Source organism: Chenopodium album, chromosome 13 (assembly GCF_948465745.1).
Source record: "Chenopodium album chromosome 13, dcCheAlbu1.1, whole genome shotgun sequence".
NCBI lineage: Eukaryota > Viridiplantae > Streptophyta > Magnoliopsida > Caryophyllales > Amaranthaceae > Chenopodium > Chenopodium album.
Window position 1 is genome coordinate 6,650,972 of NC_137846.1, and position 19,936 is coordinate 6,670,907.

The window sequence follows — 19,936 nt, forward strand, 5'->3', positions numbered from 1 at the left end:
AAAGGCATACAATCACTTGCACTTGCCATCTTCTAATTTTTTTGTAAGTAAATAAAATATTGACTTAGCAATAAATAGTACTCCCTCCGTTTTAATATGATAGTTACATATGAAAATCATCACATAAAATAAGAAAAGAATAATATTTGAAATTTAACATTAAAGTACAAAAACTGTTCATAATTAGTTTTGCCTTGTTTAAATTTTTTGATTTTTTTTTTGGAAAATATTAGCCTTATGGGTGGGATTTCCTAACTTAGAGTCATGTCATCAATCAATAATCAATTAATTTAAGTAATTAGAATTTAATATTTATAAAATAGGATATCAAAACTAAGTTAAAAATGGAATATATTCAATAAGGGTATATCTTTTTTGAGATGCGTAAAATAGTATATGGGACTAACATTATGAAACGAATGGAGTATCACTTGTAACAATACTAACAAAACAATTATAGCCTAATTCCAACCTCTTCAAAATAATGAGAAAAAAGAAGAAAGAAAAAAGAGAGGGAGAATCACCAAGATTATGGTTACCATCCATGTTTATTTGTGTAGCATCAAAGGGTGATTAAATTACACATTAATATATAATTAAGAAAATTAATGATTTGGTTTTTTTTTTTTTGAAAGAAAAAATTAATGATTTGTTTTGATTATTTGTATAAGGGATATTTGATTGAATAAATATTTATACTAGAAGACACATCAGCGATAAACATTGATATTATATCATCTCATGGTGTGTTTTTTGAAAGGAAGAAAAAAAAACATTTGAAAGAAAAAAAAAAATGACTCGGCGGTAAGTAGTCTTAATCGTAACAGATCAATTATAGTCTAAGGCTATGTTCAGTTCACATGATATCTGATTTGAATTGGTCAATTATGATTTCCATATGACCTAATTTGCACATTAATTTATAAGATAAAAAACTATAAAATGAAATATCATTAGACTTATTCATATGCACTTTCCAAATATGAAATTTTATGATTTTTTTTAATTACGAAAAATAAAGATATTCGACGATATATGAACCAAATAAAAAGATAAGATATGATCTGATCTACTCAAATCTGATCTGATTTGATCTGATTATTTCTAAAATAAGATGATATTAACTTAAATAAGTTAAATTGAACGTTAATCCTACATTTTTAAATATTATAAAAAAGAAATCACCTACATTAGGAAAAAGATCATCTAAGTTATGAATTCAATTATTTACCTATGATCTATTTCGATTAATTGTGTATGAGATATTAGATTGAATTTCTAAGGCTATGTTCTTAGTACTTAGGCTATTTTGAGTTCACATGATCCGATGACTTTTAGATCTAACCAAATTTTGACCTAATTTGTATCCTAATCTTTAAAAATAAAAAATTATTAAATGAGATGTCACTAGACTGGTATTAATTTGCACTTTGTAAATATAAATTTTTACAATTATATATATATATATATATATATATATATATATATATATATATATATATATATATATATATATATATATATATATATATATATATATATAAGATAAAAATAAGATTTGATTTGATCATATCTGATTTAATTTTATTATTTCTTAAATAATTTGATATTAACCTAAATAAGCTGAATTGAACCTAACCTTAATTAAGGATTAATCAATCACCTGCACAAGATGCGTAGAGATTTTTTTTTCTTCTTTTAATGCGTGATCTATATTGTAAATTGATGGAGGTGTCAAAAGTCGATAAGTGAAAAACTCTATACTAGTACATAACTTTGATAACTATACTAGTACATGACTTTGATAAGATCATAAAAGGTGCTTTGAAGAATGCTTTTGTATCTTTCCTTAACGAGACGTCTGGCATGTAGGAATGGGAATTTAGAGAATTTATGTAGGATATGAATGGAAAATTAGGAATTGGTTTTTAGGAATTAATGAAATATACGAGTAGTAAAAAAAAAATCCATATATACTTGTTGCTAAAAACATGTTAATATTAAATACAAGTAAAAAAAATTTACAGTATCATTATTACCCTTACTAAGGCCCTGTTAATAAGTTCAGATAAGATGTGATAAGGGTTAATTAGGTCAGGACTACCCCAAGTGTAATTTATAACTAAAATAAGTTCTAATAAGAACAGATAAGTTCAAATAAGTTCAAATATGTTCAGATATCTAATATACGTATTTCCCTTCCTCCTCCGTCCTTTTTTTTTAATCCATAACATGAAATTAAATTCCAAACAAAGAAAAAGAAAAAGAACAAAAGCACACTAAAAAACAAAAAGATACTATGGAGGGACTAGGCAAAGGTTCACACGCCCACACCCCTAATATTCTCCTCTAAAATCCTCCTCCTCTTTCTCATTACTGACAATTTATTGGTCCATTCCCACATTTCAATTACCGCGATCCTCCTCTTTCTCTTCATTGTCAATAATTTTTCGATTTTAATTCTCTTCCCCAATTTCCCCAAGGCAGTAATTGAAATGTGGGAATTAAGTGAAGTTCAAGTTAATTTCATATTTTGTTAAAACAAACAAAGGAACATGTCATGCCCATATATAAATTCCTATTCTCATTCTATAATCTCACGTACCAAACATCCAGTAAATACTTTAAATTCTATGTTTCCTTCAGATTGTCAACTCATTGTGAAACCTTGCTTTAAGCATTTGCGCGGTAACTTTTTTTTTTTTTTTTCTTTTTTCTTCTAAGGAGGTAATGTTGACCTCATCAGTAGAGTTCACTAAACGCATCATCTTGCAACTACAGCTTCTTCAAGTCTTAATTTCTTTTTTACTTTATAATTTTTAAGTATTTATGCATATGTCAAGAAAACAAATAATAATTATTACTCCGTATTTGAATAAAAAACTACATGACTAAATTAGATGTCCTTGCTATAATTTTTGGACTTATAATGTGAAGAATTCATTTAAGTTACAATAAGGATATCTAGATATGTCTTGGATAAGTTCATTAGAGACAATTGTTCTCCTAATTGGCGAAGCTTTCTTCAAAATCTTTTTTTTTAAAAAAATCTCTTAGCTTTTTATCATTTAAAAATAAGATCTATATCTCTATTATATACATCATGAAATATGTGATACAATAATAAAGAAAACGTCATAAAAGGCTTGTATCCTTGCTGGTTTAGGTACTTAACTTCTTAACAAAAAAAAAAAAAAAATTCAAAATAGTCGCATAGCTCGCACTCCCCTTACGCAATGAAATGAATTAGTTCTTCATATATCTGCATGAAATAACAATAACACATAGTTAATTTAATTTTCAAATGGTATGATAAAATGTGTGCATATCTCTATTATTAGCTTGCTAGTTCCTATGTTTCAAAAAAAAAAAAAAAAAAAATGCTTGCTAGTTTCTATCGTACATATTTATTGTTTTGGTAGTGTATTGTCAAAGGATAATAATGTATATGGAAGTTTATTTGATCATAAAATTTTGCTTTTTGAAGGATATCATCATATAATAATAATAATATAAGACTTTACCAAACTAAGGTCCCGTTCTCTTCACCTTATTTTTGCTTAATTGAAATTATTTTTAGTGAAATAAAATTATATTTGCTGAACTTAAATTATTTTTACTGAACTTAAATTAATTTTACTGAACTGAAATTATTTTTGCTGAACTGAAATTATTTTTACTGATTTTCTATTATAATTCTTCTTTAAGAAAACTGAATTTTACTGAACTGAATTTATTTTTACTGAACTGAAATTAGTTTTACTGAATTGAAATTAATTTTAACTTATTTTTACCGACAGAAATTATTTTTACTTAATATTATTTTTTTAAGGTGAAAAGAATAGGGACTAATAACCATGATCCACAATAACCATACTTTACTCTAGATTTTAATTTTAGGTATAAATTTGATGTTATTCTAATTATAATTAATTATTTGTGTAAGATAGATCGATATAGATATATTTTAAAAAGGAAAATGCTGTAGGCGAGTTTGTTAATTATTAGTTTACCGAATATATTAATAAGTGAACCATATGATGCTCACCATCATCTTTCTTCTTTAGGCATCGAAATAACGTAAACACAATGAACAAAAGGCCCACTCCTCCAATTGCGATTGCTGCTATTTTCCCAAAACCATTTCGGCCATTTCGCCCTGTCACAAATTAAAAAAAAAAAAATGCAATATGATGAACAATATTACTTATGCTATATAATGTTCGACTCACTTAGCTTTTGCACAGTCATATTGTTTTTAAAAAATAAAAAATAAAAAATTCTAGCAAAGTTGCATGAATTTTACCTCCATCCCCATGAAATTCATGTGGATTAAACTCATAGCTCAAGTAACACAATCCCAAGAAAATTTGTCCATAAATTGAATTCAGACACTCTTTCTCAACAACATCAACACCTTCAACAATACATTTTGCACAATCACATCCATTCAACCCCACCTCACATTGAGCCATGGCATGGAATCCCTCATGGTTATTCATGGAGTAAAACCCATTCTTACCCTCATCTTCGGCCGCCTCGGTTTCTAACACCTCAAATGCCTGGCTCCTCATTTGCTCAAAATACCCACTTGACACCACAGCTTGGTTTTCACCACACTTCTTGTGGCTCAATTCATCATCAAGGCTTAAAATGCCGGTATACCCGTCCGCCTCGTATTGTACATGGCACCCTGAGAGTTGGATCTTTGCTGCCATGGAACTACCTTCAAATGAAATTTTCATAGTGATGTTAGTTAGTATAACATTAGCCTCATATACATGAAAATAATTTGAATTGCTAAACATCTTTATCTATAAAATGATTTAGATTATATCATACATAAATTTGTATGTAAATTAAAACATTATTACTTTTTTTACATATATAAATTAGAACATTATTTCTATGATAACTTATGTTTAGTAATTAAATTTATTAAATTTTAAAAAGATTATCAAAGTAATTTATTAAGTAGTTGACATCCAAAAATGATGTTAAAACTATTATGACAAATATATAGATGAAATCTTACTCTAATATTACCACATAAGCCGTTTGTGACATTTTGGAAGGTTTTCATGCACTCGTTGCATTCTTGATCATCTAAATCTTGACGACATTGAAATTGACCCGAAAAAGAGGCTTCAGATAGATCCTCAACCATGACAAAAGTTCTATGAAATTTAGATTGAGAAGATTGAGATTGTAGCTTCTTGAAAAGTGACATTCGTGCATTCAAATATATCCCATGAGGATCGTCGAGCTTTTGAGATGAACAACGGTGGAAAATCAAGGTTTTATGGTCTTCTAAGATCCCATTCACAAATGATACAAAAACTACAAAGAAAATCAATGAATAAAAAGTAAATTTTGTTAGAATTATAGACATGGGATATCATTTGTTTTGTCATAATAGGTTCTTAAGTACAAGATTTGGTATATATATTAGTCTTAAGGAGATTTGGCATGGTAGTTTAAGACTTTAATGAAAATTGGTACAAAATTATGCATATTTCTTGCCTACCCACAACTAATCTTGGATTACAATAATCTAATTAGGTACACATTTAATGAGCTACATACCTTTATAAGTATTTAATCTATAGAATTGAACTAAGCTAGAATAAGTGAATAACTGCCCATATCTAGTACTATCTTTTGAGTGGAGCATTAGTGACGCAAAGTTCATGTTAGTCAAAACTCAAAAGAACTAGAATAATTTCCAAGTTTGGATAAACTTCCATTTACTAAAATTCTAACTTATGCAAAGTAAGCTAGTTTTGCTCTTTTTAAAAGCATGTCATATTGCTTACGTTTGTGTTATTTAAGTACAAGTTACATTTGATTTAAGGTAGAGTTTTGGGTAATATTTGAAATATGTGATAGAAATTTCATTAACGTCACTACATAAAGAAAAATTGTCAAAAACAAATAATAATATCGCAAAAATAAAATAAAATAAAATTATTAACAAGAACAATAAATAAAGAGCAAAGATCTATTGTAAATAGTATATGACGAAAATAATTTCTATAATTATCAATATGATAACATGTGTTAAAAAGGAATATCACCTATTAGTCTTTTACAAGTGTCAAATTATAGGCATTGTCATATGCTTCGTATGTAACAACGTTGAATTCCATATTTTTAACCAAAGTAATTAAGATCCGTAAGATATTAGGTACAAATTGTCCCATTTTAGAATTTGAATCCTATTATGGGATAAAAAAAAATTCTTTCACTTTCATCCAGTCAAAAATTCTAATAATGAGAAAAATAAGGATGAAATTCAAAGAACAAAAGTCTTGCATCTTATTGCCTATGATTTTTTTTGTTTTCTTTCTTTTATCCGACTAAAAAAATTCTTTTCATTTCTTATCTCGTCGTCCTTTGATCTTCAATCAAAAGATTGATAATAGGACGACGAGAAGGAAATAAAGAAAAAAGTAAGGAAAAAATATCAATAATCTATCAAAGAATTCAACTTCGTCACATTCATTTTAATCATTCAAATTGAATGTTAAAATCAAATTATATTTGATAAAGAAGCAATGACAGAATCTATCCAATTACTACAAATCAATATTATTTCAGCTCGAGACCTAGCAACGGTAGCAAGATCAATGAACACTTATGTTGTCGGGTGGGTTAACCCGAACCGAAAACTAACAACCCCAGTCGACCACAAGGGAAATAACTCCCCCGAATGGAATGATAGGTTCATCTTTCGGGTCTCACCAGAGTTCCTTGAATCCAACACTTCAACAGTTGAGTTAGAAATATACTGCCAAACTTGGCTACGTGACACTCTTGTCGGTTTCGTTCGAGTAGCCGTGCCTAACCTACTCCCTACAGATAGCCCAAACGGGCTAACCCGTCGATCAGTCGCTCTCCAAATTCGTCGTCCTTCGGGACGGCCTCAAGGTATCCTTAATGTCGTTGTCTCGATCCTAGACGGGGCTAGGCGAAGCATGCCATTGTCCGGGATCGGGACCACGGACAACAAGGGGAATTACACAATCTCACACAAACCAAATCCAGAAGATAGTATCATCTTACGTCGTGCAAAGAGTGAGCGCTCCTGGGCGGCAATGGCCGACCAGGAGCCTCGTACTGCTAAGTCCCCATTTAAGGGTCATGACCCGGGCCCAGGCCCGGGGCCGCGTTCAAGTATAGGCGGGGGGTCATCCATCTGTAACTCTGATGTGGGACCATCAGCATCGGTGGTGGCGGCGGCTGTGGCGAAAGGGTTGTACATGCCGCCAACGCAACGAGGCCGTGGACGTGGTCGTGGTCGTGGTAAGGAGATAATAACTACTAATAATGATGATGATGGGAGCTCTATTTTGCAATGGGCAGATGAGCAAAGTGAGGACGGAATAGTGACAAAGATTGAGAGATGGAAAATGGAGATGCAAAAGTCGTTGCACGGTGGCGGCGGAGGAAGAAAAGGCGGTGGTGGCCAAGGTGATGGTGTAAGGAACAAACATAAGCATCGACGATCGAAAACAGAAGGCGGGAGATTATTTAGGTGCTTTGGTAAGGCGTATGGTTTTGAATTTACAATTGTTTGTGGGTCCAACAATGGGAGTGATAAACAAAATATCAAAAGTGGTAAGAAAAAGGTACATCATATTAACAACACATCGGACGATGAGAGTAACAGTCAATCCTACATTATCGTATGATTTATTTTCATCGGATTAATGGCCGTCAAGTGTGGTTATTATAAAGGTAGAGTGTATATGATTTTTTAAACTCTCCTTTAATTTTCTCCCCCACCCCTAAGAATTCTTTTGTATAAATTTTTGATTTTTTTACTTCACTTTTTCCTGTGTAAATTCATGTTTTTTTTTGGGTAAATAGTTAAATACTATCTTAATTTTTCAGCTTAGTCATTACTTGTTTTGACTTCATTGACATGTTAACCTCTCATCGTCTTTTGTATAAATGGTTGATTTTTTTTTTTCCGCCCTTCACTTTTTCCATGTAATTACTTTGTGTAAATTCTTTTTTTTTTTTGGGTACATACATTATTACCTTTTAATTTATTTTTTCTGTTTAATATATTAATCACAATTTATTTTCACATTATTGACACATCATGTTTTGAGATTTTTACGTTTATGAAAATTGTAATCATGTTGAATGTCATTTATTTTTCCATTTATTCTCTTCAATCTGTTTTGTGTTTGATTTGCACTTGTAGTAATAGCCAGAGTGGAAGAAGAAATGGTGGGAAAAAAGAAATGAAATGAAATAGATAGTTAATAAACAAGTGGTTTTTACATAGCATCATTGGAAAAATATTATAAAAATACATGTAGTTCAAGAAAATATTATTTTACTTTCCTTTATTTATTAGTATTATATTTTTGTTTCGGTCGAGGTACACACAGGTCTTGGTTGAACACACTTATCTAATCAGGTAAACAAGTTCAACTCGTCAACATTAGAAGGCCATAACCCCTAGCCAACTTGAATCGTTGCTAAAACTAATATGAGTGAAAGGTGAGAGATGTTACAATTTACTGTTCATTGCTTCTTTTTTTTTTTTAATCCCGTGAGAAAGTTCGTTTTAGTTTTTGTAACAAAATATTTTGTCAAATTGTGTTAAGATCAATTGTGATGCTTACGTGTGAAATAGGTCTTATATATGTGAGTTTAGGGGTGGCATTAAGAAATGATGATGCACGGGCAGCTCGTTGTTTTGGCAACAAAGAAGATGAATGTGCATTGGGTAGTTGAGTATGCCGAGGCCAATCTTGCTAGGCGCAACGTTATAATGTCTTAGATCGAGATTAAATGTTGTGTAGGTGATTGAGGCTAAGGATTATGCTCCTTTTTTCCTATACTTATCAGTGGATATTTGAAAATTTCAATCTGATTGGCTTCTTTTTTGATGTTAGTAAATCTAACAATGGGGAAATATTGTAGCATATATTGTAGCTAGGAAAGATAACTCGCGTTATTTATTTTGAGTTGATGTGTACAAACTCATCCCCATAGCACTTTTGCAATGGCGGATTCTAAAATAAGTTAATATATTTCCAACAAGTATTTCCTCTCAATCATGAAATTAAATTTTTATTTAATATATATATACTAGTAGTATTTTATTCACTTGCATAGTACGGAGTACTAAGGCCCCGTTCTTTAGAGCTGCTCTACTGAGCCCTGCTCTGCTCTGCTCAAATCAAATCTGCTCTGCTATCCTGAAATCTGCTCTGCTTTGCTAACCTCTGTTCTGCTCTGCCCAGAAGCTCAAAAGAACAGGACCTAAGTATTATCAACTTGAAGAATTTGACTGAACTATCTCATTGTACTAAATCAATTTTTACTATAAGCAAACTTGCAAAGTATATACTGTATAAAGAGAAGTTCTAGATTAAGATAACTTTTCAAGAATAAAAAAAAAGTGTCACATATACATGACATAGTTTTTTAATTTTTTTTTTTTTAATAAGGAAAGATATAAGAAGTTAGGTCAGTCTTCTCTCAAACTATAACCCAATCTATCAGAAGTAATTAAAAAAAAAAATACTATCTAAAAAAGGGTCAATATCTTAATGCGTTTGCGTAAAATGCCCTAAAGAAGCAACATAAGCTAATGTTTTGCCCATTTGCCCTCTCTATAGATATACCTGGATTCGACGGAGAAGAAAAGACATACATGACATTGTAAAAGACTAATTAGCATATGAAATTAGAGGCGAAGCTAGAAATAAAAATTGCTAGGGCCAAGGTTAGTAGTTATTACTTTATTGGGCTGCCCTTGTCAAAAACCCCCTTGTCTTCACCCCTATATGAAAATGGAGCTGAGTTTGATATTTTAATTAATTTGTAAAGGCTTCAAGTCAGGAGAAGAATAGAATTTTAATTTCAATAAGCTGATACAAACAATCAAATCATGTGAATTGATATATTAGTAACCAATAACTCAAAACCATGAAGAAGCAGATAAATAAAAATTTAATTTCAAGCCATTGTTTAATCAATCTAGAACTGGACTTGACTTAATTTTTTGAATAAAAGCTCTATCTATCCCAGAATAAAATATTCAAGCAAAAAAACATTATCAACGACCAACTGGTTATGCAGTTGATAATTTAAGCTTCCACTATAAATTTTTTAAAAAAAATAATTAAAAAAAAACGTGCATTATCTTGTTGTGATGTGTGAATTGTTAATTTTATAATAAGATTAGATCTTTATTATAATATAGATTTGATGACTTTGGACCTTTTGGCCATTCGAAAAAATAAACGAGAATAGAAGAGTTGAAAATAAAACCAATTTTTGTCAAAAAAAAAAAGAAAATAAAACCAATTTTATACATAAATATTAAAATTAAATAGGAGTATATAAAATTTAAAGGATTAATGACCATTCAAATCCGATGTCGTCCAGCGGTTAGGATGTCTGGCTTTCACCCAGGAGACCCGGGTTCGATTCCCGGCATCGGAATTTTTTTCGCTTTCAACCTTTTTTATATCGCTAAAAATTGGGCTTAAGTGGGCCAATAAATTTACTGGCTAGCAATATTCCTACCCGCATACCTACCAAGCTACACAACCCACAACTGGTCTACCAAAACTTTTTTGGGTTTTAGTACTAATCGATTCAACCATAATTTTCAAGTGTTTGATTATGTTTCTAGTCAAAGGAAAAAAAAAAAAAAAAAAAATTCCTAGTAAAAAAAAGTGTTTAATAATGTTCAAATAAAAAACAAAATGTTCCAAATAAAATATTTGTCACATTTCCTAAATTGAATATTAGCGTGTGACTAGTTGTCTAGTTTAATAAGTGAAAGTTTAGTCATAAAGTATAATAAGTGAATTTGAATAATTTTAAAACTCATTTACTAAATAAGTTTGAATATAAATACGTATATGCTTGTGCATAATAAGGAGTAACTCATAAACAATTACTCGTTGTTTATAAATATTATTTTTTATTAAAAAAAAATTGATTAATACCAAAACTTGAAGCCTGTGTACAAGAAAATCTCATTTATAAAAGACTCAAAACTTTAACAAAGCGTTCATAAAGATTACTCATACAACCTTTTAAAAGAGCTAAAATTTGACCTCAATTATAGTTCAGAGTTTATTTAAATAAAGTACAATGGTACTCTGATCGATCTTATCTACCTCTGCTAGGGCTTAGACGTATATGGTTTCATCTTGTTTCAACGTTAATGTCTTTATGACTATCTTATACGATAAAATTAAATGCGTGGGGTAATTGCTCAATGACATAAGATTGATTTGTTTAGGAAATGGGCCTCCTACTTCCAAGTTGGGCGATTTTGATTATTTGAGTACATGCATGATGCATGTTAGCATGTACCATTCAATTTCAACAAATTGAATTGACCAACGATATTTACTACAAGTCTACAACTGTACATGTTGTCAAATGTCAATTTTTTTTTTTTGTAAAGAGAAGGGTCCTACCGGTCCGAAACCTCTCACAGGTCCTCCTGATACGGGTTAGCGGCCTAGGTATTTTAGAAGTGGAGGGGATGGAAAAGGGAATCTCCACCCCAAAGTGTCTCTAGTGGGGTTTGATCCCACAACCTCATGGTTGTTAGATGCGAACCTTACTACTAGACCAAACTATGTTTAGTGTGTTGACATGTTGTCAAAAGTCAATGTTGAGCATGCTTGTTATCCTGTATTGAGATTTTGAGAATGTTATATTACTATTTCTTATTATTTGCAACATAAGAATATTATTTGTGAGATATAAAGTTTTTATAGGGATATGACATGCCTACCATTGAGAGAGAAGTTTTCCGTTTTAAGTGGGCTATTGATGTGGTGCATTGATAGATGAGCACTTGGGGTTTGAAGGCTTTTCATGCATTCAACTTTTTTAATGTCCAACTGCTACACTTACATCTTATTAAAGTCAATTAAATTAAGTAAACTTATGTACCGGTTAAAATATAACACTTACAATATTAAAGAAAATATACACTTTTAAAAATTTCATTTGTATAAGTTATTAGACTCGGTAAAATTGACTAGTCCAATACTTTGTAATACTTTTAGAGTATTTCTTTTAAATAAAAATCCGAGTGCAAACAATATAAGCAGCTTGCAATAAAATTTACTCCGTAGCAAAAACGTTGTCAAAACTCAAAACTACAAATACAATTTAATAATTTTTTTCTCATTTTCTAGGCAAACTTTAATAAATTTTTAAGCAGCATGTATCGTCCAAGCTAATCTTCTATTCTTCATAGTTCCGTACTTTCATAAATCACTTTGCAAAAACATATTGAATTACAAAAATTATGATTTTTTTTCAGGTAAAAGTGACCTTAATTAATATGATAATGACTGGATTTAATTTGGTTCTGTAAAAGCCTTTTAAGTTAAATTAACAGAGCATATGCAATTTTAAAAAGCATATTCTACTATTATTCCAACATCAAGGCTGCTTGTGTCTACAATTTCTCAATTTAATTCCGGGAAACTTTGCTATCCTCGCATATTAATATTGGGTAGTTGAGAGTGAGGGATAGCTCAATTAGTTAGAGTTTCTCTTCCGATTTCAGGAGATTCAGGGATCGATTCTCAACTCACCCTTGCCCTTATGCCTCTTTAAACACCAAAAAATAAAAAAAATAAAAAAAATATTAATATCGAATAGCTTTGATCTATTGGTAAAAGAAAGTGTATTAAATATATCAACTCTCATACTATAAGAACCTGAGCTATGTACATCATTATTTTTACAAAAACGAAATATATATATATAATTGGGTTTTAAGATATGTTTTAAATAATATCGATTTAATTGCTGATAAACCCTTTACTTTTTCAACCAAGTTGCTTGTTACTTTGAATCAAAGTGTGTACTTTTCAACAAGTTTTCTTAATACAAAATATAATACGAAACCTTTTTATTCCTAGTTATATCTTTCTTTCGTGTAAACATTCTCGATATTTCTAACAAATATAAATGCATATATATATTATGCTCATCACAAATTTTAATATGTAGTTAGCCACACCATCAGTTGATGGTGTGATTAATTCGATCACATAAATCACATATGAGATAATTAATTGAGTAATGGTGTCACGACAACGATCAAATAGGTTTAACTACCTAGATGGAAGTAGGGTTACTCTTATGATAATTTAGTGAGGTTATTCTTTATTAGTCAAAACAAAAGAATAGAAGTTACTCGAATGAACAAATAAGATTGTGGCCACAAACTAGGCTAACTGATTTTTTTTTTTTTTTTAAAGGTAAGATACAGGTGAGGAGTTTAAAAACGTCTTTTTACAAGATCGATACCTAAACTATCTTGTAAAAGAAAATTTGCTAATCCTGGCTACTATAACAAAAATTATCATAAATGTACCCAAAATGGTATAGGACTCAACTAGCACTAATTATCCATCCGAGTAATAAATAGAACCAAACCACTCTTATATGATTTCTTAACCTCCGGATTAAGAAACTTGATTAAAAATCAAATCGAATCAATCGTAACACATCAATCTTACCATAATCTGGGACCCTCTTGATAAAAATTTTAATATTTTAAAATTTAATTTTTTATTTGGATAGTCTTGATACTTAATTAAAGTAATCTCCACTTCAAAATTAAATAATTTGATAAATAAAAAATGGCAAAATAGATTATCCAAAACTCAAGCAACGAAAGTTACCAAGACCTTCCTTTTTCTTTTTTCTTTTCTTGCCTTTTTTTTTTTTTTTTTTTTTTTTTTGATAAAATTTGATTTTTCTACTTTTTTTTTTTTTTTTTTTGAAAACATTTGATTTTTCTACTAGTTGTTTACAATTCTTGTAATCAAACCTAACCAAATATCAATCCACTATTATAAATAAAGATATTTTCCAACTTTATTTGAAAATTTAGGTGGTTTTTTTTTTCCTTCTCTCTTTAGGACTCTAGCTCTCCTTCCTCACCCACTTGAGGAGAGCAGAAGGTCAACAATGGTAGTCTATTTTTTGCGATTTTTCTATTAAAGATTGCAATTTTTTTCAATATTCTTAGAAAAAGAGTGTAATTTCTTGCAAATTTTCAAAAAAGATTGAAAATTTACAAAAAGATTGAGGATTAATAAGGAAAAAAAATTGAAAATTTGCAAATTGGGAAAGTAAAAAGATGTTTGGGTGTGATTGTTTTCATTGGAACAGAAGATTAGAGTATTTTGAAGTTGAACAATCACCTAACCCCTTTTCTTTGCCTGCTCCTCTGCCTCAGTGGCCTCAAGGTATGTGTTTCTAAATTTATAATTCTATTTTTTTTTTCTTTTTTGGAATTATTTTAAGTGTGTGAATGTGTGATCACTGGAATTTGATTAAAGACTTGATCTTTATTGATTTTCTTTCATTTTTTTAATAAGTTTTTTAATAAGTTTTTTTATTTTTGGGGTTCCTGTTTGATTTGAAATTAGTGAAAATTTGCTACTGTATTACTGTTAAAAAAATAAAAATTGATGATAATGTTTGAGTGTGTTTTGCTGCATGTGTTCTTGTCTCTTTGAATTTGGGCAATTACTCAAAACCGAAGTTTTGTAATTAATTAAAAAAAAAAAACGGAGTAAAAGCTAATTTTAGTAGTTTTTCTTTCCAATAAAGATTATTCTGGATAATTGATGAGTATTATACCATAAAGTACTTCATAAATTGCCATTAAATGATGAGTCTTATAGCATAAATCATTAATGGTCCATTAATTGGAGTAATTTCTATTTTTTTTATCTCCATAAATTGGATGATTGTTAAGAAATTGTAATTTAGTAACTTGTGATCAATTGCTGGATGCTAGAAAATTGAACTGATAATGAATTTAAAGGGTTGATTACTTCTTGTTACCATTTAATTGAAATTGTTGATGCAGTTAGGTAGATGGGATTTTTGGGTACTAACTTGCACGATTAAGCTAGCAAACGTTCACATAAAAGTAAAATCTGTTGTTTGTACATCACTCCCTTTATCAGTTTGATTGATGATTGTTTTATCTTGTCATCCACAATTTCAAGATTAAAGAATTTGTCTTTTTTTCCCCAAGGTGAAAGGGAAATCTTTGTCTTTCAAGAAGTTGTTTGTTTTTCTTCCTATGTTAATTATTAGACACAAATAAGCCAACTTAATGTACGTTTGTTTCGTAGTATAAATTAACAAATTTGGAAGTTAAAAGATTGTTTTTTTTTGTTTTTGTTTTTGTTTCTGCTCATGTTCTTAGGATGCTATATATATTGTTTTGAAGAGGTAAAACTCTGTTTGTTTAATTGTCCAACCTTTCCCTCAAATTAAGAAGAAAAAGATTTGGTGTAAAGTGATGCTGACTTGATAACTTATCCCACGAAACGCCATTTTTTGCTGGTTTCATAATTTTGTAATGGCAATTTTTTGCTGGGATCATGATTTGGTCATATATTGTTTTTGGGATACTAATGATCTTGATGACATATTGGTCTTAGGTGAAGGTTTTGCCTCGGGAAGGATACGCCTCGGGGAGTTGGAGGTTGCCAAGATCACCAAGTTTGAAAGTGTATGGAGTTGCTACCCATCTCGTAGAAATAAAAATGCAAAAGGTGTAACATTTTATAGGCCTGTGGGAATTCCGGATGGATTTTTTTGTCTCGGTCACTATTGCCAATCAAATGACCATCCTTTGTGGGGTTTTGTCCTGGTTGCTAGGGAGATTAAAGAATCATCAGATCTTCCTGCTTTACGAAGACCACTTAACTATTCGTTGATTTGGAGCTCAGAGCATGGTTTCATTTGGTTGCCTAATGCTCCTACAGGCTATAGAGCGCTGGGTCTTCTGGTTACAGATACACCAGTTGAGCCTTCGGTTGACAGCATTCGTTGTGTTCGACTAGATTTGACAGAAAATTGTGAAGCTTGTGAAATGATACTTAATGATGATTTTACAATTTGGGAGACGAGACCTTGCAAAAGGGGTTTGTATGAAAGAGGAGTCTGTGTAGGTACATTCTTCAGCAGTACGTATGGGATAATCAATGAAGATATGGTAACCACGGCATGTCTGAAGAACCGGGATCCTACCCTACACGCAATGCCTAATTTGGAGCAAATCCATGCCCTTATCAAGCACTATGGACCCACAGTGTATTTCCACCCTGACGAGATCTATATGCCCTCATCAGTGCAGTGGTTTTTCGACAATGGGGCACTCTTGTACAAGAGTGGTAAAAGTGATGGCGAGAGAATTGATTCAAAAGGTACACAATTGCCTAAGGATGGCTGTAATGATGGAGAATTTTGGATAGATTTGCCAAAGGATGAAGTGAAACGGGATTATGTCAAGCGCGGGAACTTAGAGAGTGCAGAATTGTATGTTCATGTTAAACCAGCTTTTGGTGGTACATTCACTGACATTGTAATGTGGGTCTTTTGCCCCTTCAACGGGCCTGCGACCCTTAAAGTTGGATTGGCCAATATCCCACTGGCTAGAGTAGGAGAGCATGTAGGTGATTGGGAGCATTATACTCTTCGTGTTAGCAATTTCACAGGGGAGCTATGGAGCATATACTTCTCAGAACACAGCGGCGGTAAGTGGGTTGATGCTACTAATTTGGAGTACATAAATGGAAACAAGGCGATTGTTTATTCATCCAAATGTGGTCATGCTAGTTATGCACATTCCGGAACTTATCTCTTAGGGCCTTCTAAGCTTGGGATAGGGGTGAGAAATGATGTTGCTAAAAGCAAATATTATGTGGACTCGAGTACCAAATACAAGATTGTTGCTGCCGAGTATCTTGGAGACACCGTTGAAGAACCGTGTTGGCTTCAGTACATGAGAGAGTGGGGGCCAACATTGATGTACGATGCACGTTCTGAGATAGACAAACTAATGAATCATCTTCCCATATTTGTACGATTCTCAATGGAAAACTTGCTGGATATATTCCCAACTGAGCTTTATGGCGAGGAAGGGCCAACAGGACCCAAAGAGAAGGATAACTGGTTTGGCGATGAAAGATGGTGATCACCTTCAAAGAAGGCTTAGGCACTTCAATTCGTGGAAACTGGAAAAACAATCGTTTTCCTTCAATACCAGTTAGATGGATTTAGCTCCGCCCCTGAATATTTACATCAGTATGAGTGGTGTGACGAAAATTGAGTTAGTTGAGTGTGTACATATTTGTCTCTCGGTCACCCTGATATCCTTTCTAAAGTAGCTTCCGAGAAGGGCCATGGGTGTTGCAGAGGCTAAACTCTTTACATTAACTGTGAAATGGTTAATTGTGTGGGATTACCCAAAATTCGTATACTTGAATGTTGTATTATAACTTGCCCATATTTTCGTTTTTCAGTTCATTCAATTGTTGATCCAGTATAGTTTATTGATTCAGAATTTCTCAATGTACATGTGATACACGAAAGTACAGTATTCCTGCTTCAATGTTTTACAGAATGGTGTTTAGAACTCTAGAATAGTCGATTAAATTTTAATTTATAGCAATTTAATTGTATGAAAGAGTAAAAGAGGTTCTTACAGAAAAAGTTCTATTACACAGAAATTTAGGTTAAAATTGCCCTAATTTTTTTTAATTGGTAAGGGGACTATGACCAAAGTGAACCAAACCTCGACCCTCACGTAGACCTCAAGGATCTAAGGTAAGAGTCTTACCAAGTGATATCCCATTACTTTGTATATGAAAGCTTTATGGACAACAGTAGTATTCCATTATTGTAGACCCTTACTTCCTTTGGCATACAAATTCTTTAACAATCATATGCAATCTTTTCTTTGAAGAAAATAAAGACATAATTGTTCCACACCTAGAAATATAATTTACTTAAAGAAACCCCCAAGTCATGGGGCTAACTTCCCGAATTAATATGAATCTGTTTGACTTATTTATACCCAACATAAAACATTTTACAAATATATTCCCTCTATTTCTAAAGTTATTCCTATTTCTCTTGTAAAAAAGTCAAAATATAAAGAATTTTTAGAAACAGAAAAAAGTATTGAACAATCCTTCATAATATCTTAAGGTTCCCAATAACAAGGGGTGTTGTCCTGTTGACCTTGCTTGCACTAAAATTTGCTCAATTTATTTAATCCCAAGCCACAATTATATATTTTTTTTATTGAGTAATTTATTTATAATTAGGGGGAATAAAATTATGTTAAGAACTAGAGTCTAGATAGCTCAGACTTCGCTCGCTTAGATCTCAAGTTAAGCTTGTTCGATCCGAGTTTTGACCTACCTTAGCCTCAATTAGTTCTTGTGCAAAGCTCAGCTTGTTAACAACTTAACCATAATTTTACAAGTAAAAATTAGGCCTGCCATTTGATCATTTATTATAGCAATAATATACAACATACTACATCATCTACATGTATTTTTTTCATATTAAACACAAGTTCAAGTATTAAAATTATGCTTTGTCAAAAAAAAGAAAAAAAAAAGGTATTAAAATTATACTGTACTATATTCATTCCACAACAATAGAACCACTGAGCAGAGTGGGCACACTGAATACTTCAGTCTATACAACTAGTAGACTTAACTACTTAAGAACCACCCTTCACCATTAACACAAGGACTACAATTACAGAACCAAACAAGGGAAAGAAGAAAACACAGAAAATTAAGAAAGTTAAAAACCAAACAAAAACACATCACTTCATATTATAAGCATAACATCAGAAAACTAGGTGAAGAAACCACTGCCCGAAAAACTATGTATTGTACATCACTCTAATCTTAGCGAGTCCTGATGCCATGACCAGAGTTCGCCCCGGAGTTGTGCACATTCCTAGGACAGTAGCTAATAGAAGGTGCAGGGGGTTCGGGTTTAACCATTTCAGCAATTTTACCAATGATCTTGGTCTTAACCTGCCCTCGCCTTGGTGGCAGAGTTGTGATTCCTCCGTTTTCCATCATTACTGCTTTCGTTATAAGACGAATAGAAGAATAATGGAGAGGATTACTTGTGTTTTTTGAAGAAGGATGTGTTATGTGTAGAGGAGAAATAGCTGAAGCCTTAAGTAGTGGTGAAGTGGTATAGTAATACAAATATTAAATTGTTAAAATTTTGACATGCATGATAAATATGCACACCAGCTTGTTTATCAAGCTTTTAGACTTACGAAAAGAGTGAATTGCAAGGTTTTGAAAATGAGTAAATAAGATAAGAAAAAGGAGGGAACGAATATATTTATTCTAGATACGTGGGCATGTATTTTATGTTATTCTGATGCACCCTTAATTGATTGGATATATAATAAGTGAGTTTGATTATAGAAATTCTAGCAGAATATGTACTCTTACAGTGCTGCAGGAAGTGGGCATATCTTAGAAGATTTGAGGGGACTAATCAAACTTTCGATCTCTTAGGATGGGTTTCATTCTAAATTATCTGAACTTGTTATCTAATCTGAACTTAAATTAATAGTAGTAAGGTTAATCAAACAGATTTAACTCGTACAAGAATACTAATCACTAAATTCAAACATATTTGTTCTCATATAAACACAACATACTACGTATCTGTTCTCATAAAAACACAACATAAAGATACGGTGTATTATAAATAAATAAATAATAAAAATTAAAAAAATAAATAAATAAATAAATAAAAAAACCTTGTGTGATAAGTAGAAAGAGGTAGAACAATGAAAAAAGTGCACGTTACAGGCCAAAAATATATGCACAATTGCCCCGAAACAAATGTTCTTAGATGCATCACAATTCACATGTTTGACGATTATTATTTCAAGGCATGAAGCATTATAGAACTTTAGAAAATAATCTAGTGCTTACAGAGTTGGCACTGACTCGTGTGCATAACAATTCCTAGAAGAAACTGTCTCATAATATGATAATATTTATCTTATACTTATAAATGGCTGTTTACCACATACGTAGTATATAACAATTTTCATCAC

General features: G+C 31.3%; 3 protein-coding genes and 1 non-coding gene across 4 annotated transcripts; 3 read left to right on the forward strand and 1 right to left on the reverse strand.

The window, feature by feature from the left end:
• Positions 1 to 3,737: 3,737 nt before the first annotated feature.
• Positions 3,738 to 5,396, reverse strand: LOC145576139 (plasmodesmata-located protein 2-like). The gene is made up of 3 exons (XM_081633924.1): positions 5,047 to 5,396; positions 4,307 to 4,726; positions 3,738 to 4,159 (listed from the first exon to the last, which is right to left on the reverse strand). Exons 1-3 carry the CDS (start codon positions 5,390 to 5,392, stop codon positions 4,005 to 4,007), a joined length of 921 nt encoding a protein of 306 aa, XP_081490050.1. The 5' UTR covers positions 5,393 to 5,396; the 3' UTR covers positions 3,738 to 4,004.
• Positions 5,397 to 6,557: 1,161 nt separating this feature from the next.
• Positions 6,558 to 7,694, forward strand: LOC145576140 (uncharacterized). Its single transcript, XM_081633925.1, has 2 exons — positions 6,558 to 6,965; positions 7,083 to 7,694. Exons 1-2 carry the CDS (start codon positions 6,558 to 6,560, stop codon positions 7,692 to 7,694), a joined length of 1,020 nt encoding a protein of 339 aa, XP_081490051.1.
• Positions 7,695 to 10,401: 2,707 nt separating this feature from the next.
• On the forward strand, positions 10,402 to 10,473 carry TRNAE-UUC (transfer RNA glutamic acid (anticodon UUC)). Its single transcript has one exon. It is a non-coding gene; the product is annotated as a tRNA-Glu (tRNA).
• Positions 10,474 to 13,922: 3,449 nt separating this feature from the next.
• On the forward strand, positions 13,923 to 17,437 carry LOC145574422 (hypothetical protein At1g04090-like). Its single transcript, XM_081632206.1, has 2 exons — positions 13,923 to 14,270; positions 15,483 to 17,437. The coding sequence occupies exons 1-2, from the start codon at positions 14,162 to 14,164 to the stop codon at positions 17,018 to 17,020; spliced, it is 1,647 nt and encodes a 548-aa protein (XP_081488332.1). The 5' UTR covers positions 13,923 to 14,161; the 3' UTR covers positions 17,021 to 17,437.
• Positions 17,438 to 19,936: the final 2,499 nt, after the last annotated feature.